The sequence below is a fragment of the Neovison vison genome, chromosome 2 (assembly GCF_020171115.1).
Source record: "Neovison vison isolate M4711 chromosome 2, ASM_NN_V1, whole genome shotgun sequence".
NCBI lineage: Eukaryota > Metazoa > Chordata > Mammalia > Carnivora > Mustelidae > Neogale > Neogale vison.
Window position 1 is genome coordinate 95001371 of NC_058092.1, and position 15332 is coordinate 95016702.

Consider the following 15332-nt stretch of genomic DNA (forward strand, 5'->3'; position numbering starts at 1 on the left):
CAAAGCAATCTTCCTCCGAGTACATCTTATTTCCTCAACATGTCGTTTCTTATTCTTTCTGCTTTCAGGCCATTGTCAGAAGAGCTTCTGCTATAGTCATACACGGTTCCAGCTACGTTAGCTTCTACATTAGCATCACCTGAGGAACTTTTTAGTGCCAGTGCCTGCAAATCACTCAGATTCATTTAAATTGATCTAGGTGGAGCGGGACTTTGCCAAGGCCCTGGTATTATTTTTTGCTTGAGGGGCCCCAGATGATTCTAATGTGTAGTCGGGGTTGACAACCATTGCTCCAGAAACAGGTCTTAAACAGCCTCACGAACACACACAATGAGCCTCTTAAGCACTGTTTGAAAATCAAAACTAAAAACTTTCAGAGTACAGTAAAAATATATATATATTTATATATATATATATAAAATATATATATGTTGCTTAGTCTTTCAGTAGCCTTAACCCTTTAACGTGTGGGCCTCAGACCGGTAGCATAACCATCACTTGGAAACTTGTTAAAAGTATAGAATTACAGGCTCTTCCCCGGACCCATTGTGTGAAATGAGATCCCCAGGTAATTTGTATGTACTTGAAAGTTTAAGAAGCATTGCTTAAGCTATAGATACATAAATATTTTCTATGCTAAAAATGGATGATTAGAATCTTACTCCTCATGGGTAAGATTTTCTGATTTGTTCATTAGGATGTGACATTTACTTGAAAGCATTCAGAAAATATCTTCATCAAGAAAAGTAGGAATAGAGTTCTTAGAAGGTAGTGAGCTTCTGGTGACCAGGAAGTTACTAGAGGTCTCTGTCCCCAAGACAGGGGGAGGGGTTGTTGTTGCCTGTCATGGTTAGTTCTTGCTTATTGGTTCTTGCTTCTTTTGTTATGCTTCTTTTTTCTCTCCTTCCTATTCTGCTCTAGTTTACTCTTTTCATTGTGAGATAGAACATGTTATTTTTGAGGATAGTTGAGTGCTATAGTTGCTGATAGCTGCCTCGTACTTTAGAAAATTTGGTAGAGGCAGGTTTAGATCTCTCTATGGGGATGGATATAGACAGGATGGAGGAGTGGGTTTGAATTGCTTTGGTTTTTAATTGTAATATGATAGTAACTTCATAAATGAACTGATTTTCCTCACATAGCAGTAAGAATCAAGAATCTAATTCATATTAATCAGTGATAAAAACATAATAAATATTGAGATCTATATATTAAGGAGAGTGGTCTGGTATGAATGATCAGGGACTACTCTAAATTGCACTGTATCAATTTAGATACAGGAATGATTTTTGCTTTGTAAATTTTCATGATAAATGACTCTAAAAAACCAAGCAATCCTGTTGATATCAAATGAAGAAATGGAGCAAGATTATTCACATTCCACAATGTTTTAGTTTTTAAATTGGCATATTTGCTTTGGAGGCAGTCAGCTTCTCCAGAAAACCTTTCTAGGTTCATTTCTGATTTATAGATTTCTCCTGAGACCTGAGATGTTTGTTTTTAGTGGAGACTTAACCTATATCATCATTTATCGCTCCTGACAAACTTCATTTGTCTGTAGTGTATAATCTTACTGAAAATACATTTCACAGAAAAGAATGAATTCATCCAACTTTTAAGGTTTGGTGGTTGACAGTACTTTATTTCTGTGATACATGAGTGGTTTTTTCCTTCAGTGTGTGGGTGTAAAGGTATTTTGAACCTTCAAAGACACCTTTTCTTAAATTTGCTGAATGCAATAGAAAGCCAGTGAAAGTTTTGCTGCTCCTTAAGTTTAGAGATAATCTGAAGCTCTAATAAAATGTTTTTAACATGTATGGTATTGGATCAACCTCCTCCACCTTTTTTAATAGCCAAGTTTAAAAGAGGGAGAATATTTAAGTACAATAATCGGTTAAACATCTTTTTTTTCCTCCTGGGTTTCTTTTTAGGAACTACTGACAATCAAAAACCTATAGCCGACTTTGGGATATGACTTTATTATTCAGCAACTAAAAGATGAGTTCTAATTGGCAGACTTCTGGCACTGGCACTTGTCCTCCTGTTTCTATAGAAACTGGGTTGGAAGTCAGAGCTGCACAAAGGGAAAGGGTAAGTTTCTTTTAAACTCCATATTTATAAACCCGTATCTTATTAACTGGCATGGTGTCAGTTTTCAGTAAGGAAATACGTCGGTGAACTAGAACTCAAACATCAACTACTAATTTTCACTTGAGTGGAAACTGACATCAAGTCATTAACTATAATAGGAGGGTTTAAATATGGATTTATTTTTCTTGTGACTCTGACTTCACATTTCTTGAAACAATTGAACTCAGTGTGACAATTCTCACTTTCAGTTATTTCTAATTTGGGGGTTATAAAATTGATTTTTATCCTCTTAGATCTTATTCTATTGAACCTTTCTGGTAAGTAAAAATTGGAATATAAAATATGTACAGAGGACATTTTAAAAGTCTGCATGAATTACAAGTCTCTTCTTTTGAGCTAAGTCCTATTCTTTCCATTATAGAACAAGTACTGTACTACTGACCAGTTTTTTAGTTTTTCTCCTCTCTTTGGCAAGCAGGATGAGGTCGTCTGTTGGGCACATACATTTGTTTTCATCCAGGTAGGCATCCATTATTTGTAGACCTTAAGACACCTGCCAGTTGGTGAGTCCTCTTACTGCTATGGCTTCAGAGGGCTATGCTACACAGCTGGGGCATTTAGTCTTGAAATTGTTTAATCAAGTGTGATAGAACTCCAGTCTATAGATTGATGTATGCAAATTATGCTAAACTCTGACTAGCTTTGAGATACTGGAAGAAAAACAATTTGGCCCTTGCTCTTTAACACTTAATTTTCTCATTTCCTTGGTCCTGACAAACTTCTCTTCCCTGCTAAAACATTCCTGTTGGTTGACATGAACCAAAGAGTTGGGACATCTTGGCTTTACTTCAGCTCAAATTGTCACTTCTGTAAAAATAGTAGAAGTGAAAACTGGAAGTTTTCCATTACTTCCAAGTCCCTGGGCAGATAATGCCTGAAAGTGGATTCTCATTAAAAATGTATGCCTCCCTTTCTTAACTACTAATGTGTAGCCTGTTTCTGTTTGCTCGCTGGGGCTTGAATGAGGTAAAAACAGAATTGAATTTGTGATTTTCTTCTTTTTTGGGGGGGGCAGTTGCTAAAAGAAAACTTCAGGTTTTAGCTTTGCACTGTCAAATATCTAGACATTCAGAGTATAAGGGTGGCCAACTCATTTTGGTTTTGAAACTGGAAGTCCTGTGTCCCAGGAACTCTTGTTTCCAGCCAAGCCAGATAGTTGGTTACCCTATCTAAGTTTATTCTCTGTATCCCTAAAGAAAAGCTTCACTAGCCTACCATTGATCATTATTTTGTGTAGAAGGAGATTTCACAATATCCTAGCTTCTGTTGGAATGTTACCAGGGATTAGGTTCTTTTTCTTTTCCCTTTTCTTTCTTTTCTTTTCTAATTTAAATTTTTTTTTAAGATTTTATTTATTTGAGAGAGAGAGGGAGAGGGGGCATGAGCAGAGGCAGGGCAGAGAGAGAAGCCGACTCCCCAATGAGCAAGGAGCCCATTGCTTCTAGGCTATGCTGTGAGGCTCTAATCCCAGACCCCTGGGATCCTGACCTGAGCCAAAGGCAGACACTTAACTGAGCCACCCAGGTGCTCCTCTTTCCTTTTTTTTAAAGAAATGATTGTCATTTGTCTCAGCGACTATAGGTAATACCAGCTTACCTCTCAGAAATAAAACAGGAATTTTAACTGATTTATTTACAAAGTTGATTCCAGTCACTTCTGTTATTTTTTGTTTGTTATATGTTAAGACCTGAGGTATAAATCTGAGACAATTGGGTGATATTTGTGGGAAATGAGTAGGCAAATGAGGTAAATATGTGTACATAAAGCCTCCTACAAGTTGGTTTTGTGTTAAGAGAAACACTTAAGGTTTTTAAAAAGTATTGGGCTTTTTTTGTATTCAAGTCTTCAGAGAAACCACTGTCCATGTTTTGTATTGTCTTGCATAAAAATAACTAAAATCAAATACTAATACATGGTGTGTTTTTTCTCATGGAAAAAGCTGATTTTACAGTAGGACAAGTTTATTATCTAAGCTAACTTTTTGCAAACAAGCATAGCATCACATATATTAATATGCCTAGATTATTTAGAAAATATCACAAAATTACCACCTCAGTCCATTTAAGTGTAGTTGTTGCTTTTATTAAATTTTAATCTTCTAGACAATCATTAAAGAAGGGAAAGCCAGGGGCCGTGATCTAATCAGCACTGGTAATTGGGTTTCAGAATTGGCTCTGTTAAAGACTAGCTTTGTAACTTTCCGCAAATAACTTGGTTTTCATTTGCTTTTGTTCCTTAAGTATAAAATAGGAATAATAATACCTATTCAGCTTCCTTACAGCCTTGACATGATGATGAGATAATGGGTAGGAAGGAACTTTCAAAAGTTAAAGGTACCATAAAGGTAGAGTTTTAGTATCAGAAATAGTACTTCATGATCAACATATGTAGAAAATTCCTTCTGTTTTGGTAATATATATGGCACGTCTTAGAGTAATAGCAAGAAATGGTATCTTTGATAGTTTTATTTTTTAAAATTTTTAAAAAGATTTTATTTATTTGACAGAGCACAAGCAGGGGGAGTGGCAAGCAGAGGGAGGGGAGAAGCCGGGGAACCTAATGTAGGACTTGATCCCTGGACCCCGGGATCATGACCTTAGCCAAAGGTAGTCGCTCAACTAACTAAGCCCCCCAGGCACCCAAGAGTTTCAAATATAAGCCAGTAAGTAGCTGACAAGAAAGTATGCTGAACTTTTATGTTCAAATTATCATAGCTCTACTAAATACAAAAATACATTTATGTATATTTTAAGGCTTAAAATTTACAAACATTACAACTAATATTTTAGTACTGAGGAGCTAATTACAAGTGGCCTATACTCAAGCATTACCTTCTTTGGTAAGATTAGGTGAATACTGGCAGACCTAAAATGTTAATTATCGTTATAGTTACATTGTTACTGCACTGTAGCAGATGTGTTTTGTTGCTTTAGTTTGTTCTGGTTCTTCGGTACTTTGCATTCTCCTTTTCATTTCAATCTAGATATTATAAAATTTTATGCCAGTTTGAGTTAGAACAAATTTATAACGCTTCCAGTTAAATCAGCTTCATAATCTTGTGGTGCTGGTGAGAAGTCAGGGTGATCTAGGGGTGACAGTGTAGGGTTTCTTGTCAGTCTGTATGAATTGTGACTTCACAAATTACTGGATGTTTAATTTCTTTGACTTTATTCATTGTAAGACGGGCATCATGCTATCTGTTTCTAAAGTTGTAAAGATTAAATAATACATAAAATGTGCCTCCCTCAGTGATGGGTATATATTGGATGTTGAAATAAAGTTGTTGGGGTGCCTGGGTGGCTCAGTGGGTTAAGCCTCTGCCTTCAGCTCAGGTCATGATCTCAGGGTCCAATTTTTTAACTTAATTTTAAATGATTTATTTTAATTATTTAATTTTTACAACAGTAGTTTGAAGGAGTCTTGTGAAAGAGATTATAAGGGAGCTTGGTGTTACAGAGAACTCTAGGTATTTTCTTCCTCTTAAAATCACCCAAATAATGAAATGAAGGGCTCTCTAATCACATGTAATTGCTTAGTCTGAGTGACATTATTAACTACTTAACATAATTATTCTATATTTAAAAAACATAGTTTAGGGGTACCTGGGTGGCTTATTCTCTTAGTATCTACCTTCTGCTCAGGTCATGAGCCTGGGGTCCTGGGATCTAGCCCCAGGTTGGGCTCCCTGCTTGGTGGGGAGCCTTCTTCTCCCTCTCCCTCTGTCTGCCTTTCTGCCTGCTTGTGCTCTCTCTGTGCCAAATAAATAAGTAAAATCTTTAAAAAACAGAACAAAACATAGTTTATCTTTCATTAAAAGCAACTTATTCAACCTTCATGTAAAACTTGTAGTGCCTTTTTTCTTTTTTTTAAGTTTTATTATCCATTTGAGAGAGAGCGAGAGCAAGAGCATGAGTGCATAGCTGAGGGGCAGAGGGAGAGGAAGAGAACCCCAAGCAGATTCCCTGCCAAGCGTGGAGCCCAATATGGGGCTTGATCCCACAAGATCCCTTGTGGGGCTCGATCCCACAAGATCATGACCTGAGCCAAAACCATGAGTCAGACACCCAACCACCTGAGCCACCTAGGTGCCCCTGAAACTTTTAAGTCTAAAGACATATCTAGATCATTAAGCTTGAATATTTTAGATTATTAGATATAATTTAGATGTATTTAGATTATTAGATATAATGAAAAGTAATATTGTTTGGATGGGAAGGAATACTATTCAAATGATTCGAAATAAAGGATTTTTTTTTAAAGATCTTATTTATTTGTAAGAGAGAGAGAATGAGAGTACACAAGTAGGAGGAGCCACAGGCAGAGGAAGAAGCAGGCTCCCCACTGAGCAGGGAGCACGTGCAGTCTCACAACCCTGAGATCATGACCTGAGCTGAAACCAAGAGTCAGGCACTTAACCAACCGCACCACCCAGTTGCCCCCCCTTCTCTTTTGGCAATTCTTACTTTTTATTACATAACAATATACATTTTTCATAGAAAATTTAGTAAACAAAATAATGAAAACAGAGGTTACTTCTAATTACTTCTAATAAGGAAGGATAACTTTCTGGAGGATGTTTATCACCATACTAGTCACTCAAAAAGGCTTTGACACTCATTCATATTTCAGAGTTCTAGTCAGCCAGTGGCTACATTTAATACTTCTTTAAGCTAATGAGAATGGTTTTTCATCTTCACATATTTTAGTGGCTGAATTATCAAGGCACCATTGAGAGTTTGGTCATTTTTTAATTAAGTACATTCAGATTTTTGCTTAATACCTAAGGTAGTTGTTTTGACTGATAAATATTTTAGTCTTTTTGATTAAATACTAACAAAGGCTTAGTTTAAGTGGCTATTATTCTTTTCTCACTGTTAATTAGACATTCCTCAGAATGTGAAAGCAAAAAAGAACCTTAAAAATGGTCTTGTTTGCCTTCTCATTTTACAAATGAGGAAACTGGCTTCTTCCAAGCTTTTGTTTCCAGTGACTTCTTAGTTTAGATTGTGTTTTGTTAAGCACTTGCTTGATTGCAGTCCTTTTCCTTTCTGGTCAGGCTGTTTTTCCATCTCTCAGCCAGAGGTACAAAGAACAGGGAAACTGAAGAGAGGAGAAAGCATGTGCCAGAGAAGTAGAAGGACCCGCTGTATGTCTGGGTGTGATCATATAACCAGCCTGGAAGGAAGGAGTGGTCTCTGTTAGTGAAGCAGACATTTCAGGTAGTAGTTCTCAGCCCTCTACTGTGTCGAGGGAAGGAGCCTTTTCTCTTTGCTAGTATGTATTGTGACCCATTAGGAAGTTAGTCTAGCCGCTTGCCTTATTTTCTGTTGATGAAGGTAAATCTGTTCCACCTTGTTAAGGACTTAACCCTGTGGAGGAGAAAGTCATCGTGGACTCAGAACTCATCTGCCGTCTTACAGTGGAAACTGGGGAAAATTAGGGATATATACCATCTGATTTTATGACATATATATATATATATATATATATATATATTTATTTATATTTCTTAAATCTTATTTATTTGACAGAGAGAGACATAACAAGAGAGGGAACACAGGCAGAGGGTGTAGGAGAGGGAGAAGCAAGCTTCCCACCAAGCAGGGAACCCAATGCAGGGCTCGATTCCAGGACCCTGGGATCATGACCTGAGCCAAAGGCAGATGCTTAATGACTGAGCCACGCAAGCACCCCTGTGATGCTTTTTGTTTTGTTTTGTTTTAAGATTTTGTTTATTTGAGAGAGAGCACAGAGAGAGAAGGAGAAGCAGACTCCCTGCTGAGCAGAGAACCTGACGTGGGTCTCAATCCCAGGACCCCAAGATTATGACCTGGGCCGAAGTTAGACACTTACCAAACTGAGCCACCCAGGCGCCCCTGATTTTACGATGAATCTTATTAGAAGGTCACTGTTCTTACAAAGAAAATAATAGCAAATTACTACTACTTTCCAAAGAAAAAAGTGATAGTAGTATCTTTTTTCCCTCACTGAAGCTACATTTTCAACAGTGTGCTAGTTGTTGGAGGAGAGAATGGTAATGAGCCAAAACAGACGTGCTCTCTGCCCTCACAGACTGTACAGTTTCATGTGAGTTGGGTATTAACTACAAGACTTAACGTATGTCATAAGGGCTATGAAGGGAAGGTTCAGGAGGCTTTGAGAACATGTGAAAAGGAAGTGACTGCTTGAGACGCCTGGGTGGCTCATTTGGTTAAGTGTCTGCCTTCGGCTCAGGTCATGATCCTGGGGTCCCAGGATCGATCCCCGTGTTGGGCTTTTTGCTTAGCAGGAAACTTGCTTCTCCCTCTGCCTGTCACTCCCCCTGCTTGCATTCTCTCCCTCTCTCTCTCTGACAAATGAATAAATGAAATCTTTAAAAAAAAAAAAAGGAAATGATTACTTAGGTGGGTTAAATGATGACTATAAGTCCCTCTGAAATCAAATGTTCTTTTAAAGGAAGAATGAGTGGGTACCATTGGCTAATGGCACATACCAGAACTTTTTAAATGAAACCCTTTTCTTAAAGAACTGAGTGTATGGTGGCAAAGAATATTTGTACAAGGAACTGGCTTTTAAACATTGTTGTACAAGTCAGCCCTGTGAAATGGCAAATAACGTCCTAGTATCATTATTGTGATAGTTTGACCTCCAAGGCTTTGTAAAAAGGTCTTAGAACTTCTAGATGTCCACTGACCACACTCAGAACCTCTTTTCTAAAGTAGTATATGCATATTATGTTTGTAGATAAAAATTGGCTTTTAATCCAAAATACCTTAAAAAGTTAAAGCTGTTATTTGATTATTTATTCAAAGAAGTTTTGGTGCTATGTGCCAAACAGTTCTAGGTACTGGGGGTATATCTGTGAATGAAACAGATGGAAATATCTGGCCTCATAGAGTTTTATGTTGTATCTTTTCATTTATATTTGGAACCTGATTTCTCACTGAATGTGTAGCAAGTGAGTGTGTATACCCTCTTCTCTTTTTGGTCTGATTGTGTATGTCTTTATCTCCTTTACTTTTTTTTTTTTTTTTAATTTGGTTCTTATATAAACATTTAGTTTTTTGTTGGTTTCATTAGCTTTATGTTTCCTGTTCTTTTTTTTTTTTTTTTTTTTTTTTTAAGATTTTATCTATTTGTCAGAGAGAGAGAGAGAGGGAGGGAGGGAGCGCAAGCCAGGGGAGTGGGAGAGGGAGAAGCAGGCTTCCTGCAGAGCAGGCAGCCCAACAAGGGGTTTGATCCCAGGACCTTGGAATCATGACCTGAACTGAAGGCAGACGCTTAACAACTGAACCATCCAGGTGCCCCTAAGTTTCCTGTTCTTGACATAGTGAATAAATGGAATGCTTTATAGCCTCTTAAATTTAGCTACCTTTAACCTGCTTTTTACCTGTTAACTTCTTGTTGGATCAGTGACCTCTAACTAGTTAAATGTTTCTCAGTGTTAAGCAAAAAAGTGGAGAGAAACTAACTAGGACAAGTTTTTGTATTAATGTTGATTGTGATTAGCCTTGAGATATCAAAGAGATGGGTAAGTTATAGTCTCAAATTTCTAGAAAGGAGGAAGTACAGAAAGCACCAGCATCCCTTCCTATATCCCTTGTCATTCTTGCTTTACTCCCACCAGTATAGCAGATTTATTGAATTGTAAGGTAAGCATTAGAAGTAATGCTCTGGAAAAGAGTAGTAATTCTTAGTTAAGGAAGTAGATTGTGCTGCTAAAAAGTCAGGAAGGTGTAGGTAAAAATAGTGGAAAATGGGGGGTGGTGATGGTGGTTGTCTTTATAAATCCTAGAAAACTGGTAATATGCTTTTCATAAACGCATTTAAAGTCAAAATGTTTCTGAAAGATGAAAATATATTTAATATATTTTCTTACCAGGGCAGGGAATTATTTAGCATAATTTAGAACTTTCCCTGTATTTCCATGTGAAATTTAATGAAATAATTAGTTTTAATCTGTTTCTCTTCGGGTACCTAGGTGGCTCAGTTGCTTGGGCATCTGCCTTTGGCTTATGATCTCCACATCCTGGGATTGAGCCCTGTGTTAGGCTCCCTGCTCATGATCTCTTTCTCTTAAGTAAATAAAAATTAAAATAATAATAATAATAATTTGTTTCCTCTTACTCTTACTTGATAGCTGAGATAGTAGTAAACTTTAAAAATTCTATTTCTGGGGCGCCTGAGTGGCTCAGTGGGTTAAAGCCTCTGCCTTCAGCCCAGGTCATGATCCCAGGGTCTTGGGATCGAGCCCCACATCGGGCTCTCTGCTCGGCAGGGAGCCTGCTTCCCTTCCTCTCTCTCTGCCTGCCTCTCTTCCTACTTGTGATCTCTGTCTGTCAGATAAATGAATAAAATCTTAAAAAAAAAAAAAATTCTATTTCTAAGATCCAGTTGCCATTCGGTAGGTTAATCCTGTGCTGCTGAGTATTTAGTTTTATATTTATATTTATAAAATTTGCAAAATACGAATGAAATGTAGATTGTAGGGTTATTTCATATTATTGACTGTTTTGTGAATGTATTAGCTGTTATAAGCTAAGATTTACATGGCTACTAAGTAAGTTAAATTCAGAGCTTCGTTGGTATTGAAATATCTATTTGGTTAGAAAAAATCAGCCTTTTCCCACCACCAAAAGTACAAGAAGACTGTATATTTGGTCTGATTTTATTAGATCTCTGTGCTTTTTTGGAAGCAGTATGGAAAAGCTGTGTACAAATGCACTTTTAACCCTAAACAGTTCAAGGTTTCTGTGGGTATATATTTTTTTAATTAACATATAATGTATTATTAGCCCCAGGGGTACAGGTCTGTGAATTGTCAGGCTTACACACTTCACAGCACTCACCATAGCACATAACCCTCCCCAGTGTTCATAACCCCTCCACCTTCTCCCTCCCCCCAACAACCCTCAGTTTGTTTTGTGAGATTAAGAGTCTCCTGTGGTTTGTCTCCCTTCTGATCCCGTCTTCATTTTTCCTTCCCTACCCCCCAAGTCCCCCACTCTGCCTCTCAAATTCCTCATATCAGGGAGATCCTATGATAATTGTCTTTCTCTTATTGACTTATTTTGCTCAGCATAATACCTAGTTCTATCCACATCGTTGCAAATGGCAAGCTTTCTTTTTTTGATGGCTGCATAGTATTCCATTGTATATATACACACCACATCTTCTTTATCCATTCATCTGTTGATGGACATTTAGGTTCTTTTCATAGTTTGGCTCTTGTGGGCATTGCTGCTATAAACATGCGGGTATGTTTTTAAAAGAAAGGATTGTTGGTAGTTAAGAACCTATCATAGTCTAACTACTTTAAATGTAAACACCTAAGTTGACATTTAAAAGACAGGGTTCCTTTGTGGTCCTAGCAAAAGCATTTTGAATGACGGAGAAAGACAAGATAATATACTAGCCATGATCCAAAGGAGTGTTGCATCCATCTAAGTGTCTACTGCATGGAGCCAGCAGTCTGAGGAGTAGTGCACTAGCAGCTGGTACAGACTGCCTAAGCTACAGTGCCGTATAAGCACTTCCTCAGTGTTTACAGACTACCTGCCTCAGACTCATCTGAGATGTGAGTTCATCGTGCAGAGTCCTTGGCTTCCCTTAAGCATAATTCATCATGGGGTGACCCAGTCGATTCTTACGCACAAGAAAATTGTAGTCCAAATTATTTTCCTATGCCTCTGGCTCTAACCCTTATTTTAAGCAGGGATGTCTAATAATGTTTTCTTTTGATAATTGAAAACGATTAAGGATGTAGGGCTCAGCTTCCATAAACAGTTCCGCAAATGAGTTTTTTTAATAGTCTGTCAAACTTGATATTAAAATAGGATTCTAAATTTTTTTAGACGTCAACACTTTTAAACTATTCTGCATCATTTTATGGGCAAAGCTATACATATTTAAAAATAAGGGTAACGTCCTGTCTAAAAGTACCTCTGGGGCACCTGGGTGGTGTGGTTGGTTAAGTATTTGCCATCGGCTCAGGTCATGATGCCAGGGTCCTGGGATCGAGCCCCACATCAAGCTGTCTTCTTAGCAGGGAGCCTGCCCCTCCCTCTCCATGCACCTGCAGCTCCCCCTGCTTGTGCTCTCTGTCTCTCTCTCTCTCTGTGTCAAAATAAATAAAAATCCTTAATAAAAAAATAGTATCCCTGATATCTCAGAACTAGATTGTTGAGCTGAGTTATTAATCCTTTTATTTAATTAATTAATTAATTTTAAGAGAGAGAGGGCACTGGAGCAGGGGGAGAGCCAGAGTGAGAGAAACTCAAGCAGACACAGTGCTGAGCATGAAGCCTGACACAGGGTTTGATCCCATGACCCTGAGATAATGACGGGAGCCAAAATTAAGAGTCGGATGCTTAACAGACTGAGCCACCCAGGTCCCCCATGAATCCTTTTTATTAGGATTACTACTGTAGGTATATTATTGGTTATCTTGTTAAAACTTGAAAAATACCCATAAGGCCCTTAATTCCCAAGTTCCTGGATGCTAGTTCAAATTAGTGGTTGAGAATTCCGTAAGTGACTAGTGGGTGTTGAACCAGAACTTCCAGCTTTGGGCAGACTTCCAAGGTGTAGAGGGACAATGATCTTGTCGTCACTGGAGCCACCAGCTGGCTTACTACGACCTGAGCCAAAACCAGGAGTCAGCTGCTCAACCAACTGAGCCACCCAGACCCCCCAAACCTCACTGCCTTTTAAGACAGGAGCTCTCTAAAGTCCCTATGTAAGGAAGATTTATCAGGAGTACTTTATGCAAGGAATTTCATTAAAAGGATTGTGCCCCTGTGTTAGGATTTTGAAGCTTGATTTTTTTGGCTTTGTGAAGAAAAGACTACTCCACCCTGGCCCTCTTTTTAACCATAGTAGAGAACTATTTGTAGTTTATTTTTGAGATTTTTGTAGGGATTCATTAATCTTAGGCAAATTACAATTCTTTGGGGCCTTATTGTTTATGGGGAAAATAATCACAGAGAATTAATGATCTACATTATTTTCTTTTGGTTCTTCAGGGTATAATATATTCCTCAGGATTTAGAGTATAGAGAACACTGCTCTGCCTTCTTAGTTATCTCTACCTACCCCAGCCTCCAAAGTGGATTTATAGCAAATCAGAAGGTTGAGTTGTTTTATTTGTTTTCCAAATAAAATTTTAGGTCATAGAGAAGTTTTCAGCTGATTGGCCAAGGTGATAAAACTGTAGAGGGCAGAGTTGATAAAAGGTGGAGTGAGGAGCCGGAGGGAGTTAATTGTTTCACATTACATCTGAAATGAGGCTCCAGTAGAGAGAGGGAGTGACCATTTCATGAGGAGATGACCTTATCTGGATTAATGGGACAGAGACAAACTTAGATGGGTGAATTTCCATTTTAGCCATTGTCTGCTCTTACAAAACACAGATGAAAAATTAGTGTAAAATTACCAGTTTGCCCCATGGTATTTCTGATGAGGTGTGAGGTTGACAAATAATAGCAAGATTCTCTTTCCTTTTTAGGAACCGTGTAACTTACTCTGGAGTAGAACTAGCTTATAGTTGTTCAGCTTTAGAAATAGCTCTCCTTGAATTTGTAAAAAAAAATAATTTTTGTGAAATACCTATGACTTGATAGAAGCTTCAATATTTTTTAAGGTCATTTTTATTATACCACAGCTCGGGATACCTTTATTTAAAGGTAAAACTGTGTGTGTGTGTGCGTGTAAAACATGGAATGTTACTCAGCCTTCAAAAAGATGACCCTTTTGCCATGATGTAGATGGAACTAGTGGGTATTAATGCTAAGCGAAATAAGTCAGTCAGAGAAAGACAATCATCGTAGGATTTCACTCATATGTGGGATTTAAGAAACAAAACAGAGGAGCCTAGGGGAAGGGAGGGAAAAATAAAATAAGATGAAATCAGAGAAAGAGACAAACCATAAGAGACTCTTAACCATAGGGAAAAAACTGAGGGTTGCTAGAGGGGACGTGGGGTTTGGGAAGGGATAAATGGGTGATGGGCATTAAGGAGGCCACGTGATGTAATGAGCATTGGGTGTTACATACAACTGATGAATCACTGAACTCTACCTCTGAAACTAATAATATACTATATGTTAATTAATTGAATTCAAATTAAATTTAAAAAAAAGGTAAAACAGAGTCAACCAGTTTTCACAATAACCAGGTTACAGTGACTTAACCAAATTTTCAATTAATGAAGTAGAGAAAAAATGTACATTCTAATAATTCTAAATGTAAAGGTTCAAGACTATTGTCCTCCGTATTAATTTCTGGTAGTGTATGTGACAGTGCTATGCCATGACCCAAGGTGCTGTGGAAGAATTACAAGAATAACTTTTATCTTTTCTATGTTCCCCATAGCAGCTAGGAGAGTGCTGTGCTAGTAAGTTGTTTGATAAATATTGAATGAATTCCAAGTTATAATCAAATAATTATTGATGAAGGTTTAAGGGAGTTTTCAGATTGTATTTGTGATTGGCTTAAATATATTAAAAATATATATTAGCATAATAAAAGGATTTATAAGTTGGCAGTGGGTGGGGTATGTGGAAGAGAGGGGAACTGCATTTAGTTTTATTTTATAAGCAGCTAATATGGGCCCTTGGTAGTTTTATTTTTAAGTGAAACTGAGCCTTTAGCATTTTTGAGTTTACATGTCAGATGCCTTAGAAACACGATTAGAAATTTCACATTCCTGTATATATGTTGGGGAATATGATTATATGCTTTGTTTACTTAAGGCATGACTTTTGTTTTTATATTGCTTTTTGCAGGTTTGTTTTTGTTAACAGGGATTAACTAGAAATATAATAAGGTTTTAAAATATTAATTTTCTACAACCTTCCAAGGCCTCCACCTGGGCCAATTTGTAGCTCTGGACGCCATCCACCTATAAAAAATAGTACTTGGGTTTGAATGAGCAGTGACATTTGGCTTACACTTCGGTCTGTTGACCACCTTTGATCAGGAAACGTAGAACAATCCTAAAAAACTCTCCTAATCTAAATCAGATTCTGATATTAACTAACACTGAATTTGCCATGGAGTGTTAGGAATGGCAGGGACTGTGGGATGGAAGAAGTAGTGTGTGTATGAGGAGTCATTTTTCACTTTTTTCCATTTCAGTCCCTGTCTGTTGTTTTCATTCAAGATCTGATACATGTGTTGCT

At 37.5% G+C, this 15332-nt stretch overlaps 1 protein-coding gene across 4 annotated transcripts in view; it reads right to left on the reverse strand.

Annotated features, from left to right (window-relative positions):
• The window catches only part of SLC16A4 (solute carrier family 16 member 4), a 39331-nt gene that overhangs the window by 4584 nt on the left and 19415 nt on the right, over positions 1-15332 (reverse strand). For 2 of the 4 annotated variants that reach the window (XM_044238884.1, XM_044238879.1), the window contains one exon: positions 6526-7326. The exons of the other annotated variants lie outside the window; for them this stretch is intronic. In XM_044238884.1, coding sequence (XP_044094819.1) covers positions 7166-7326 — 161 coding nt within the window. In that variant the 3' untranslated portion in view covers positions 6526-7165. Of the gene's footprint in view, positions 1-6525; positions 7327-15332 lie in introns of those variants that run through there. 4 annotated transcript variants of the gene reach the window in all.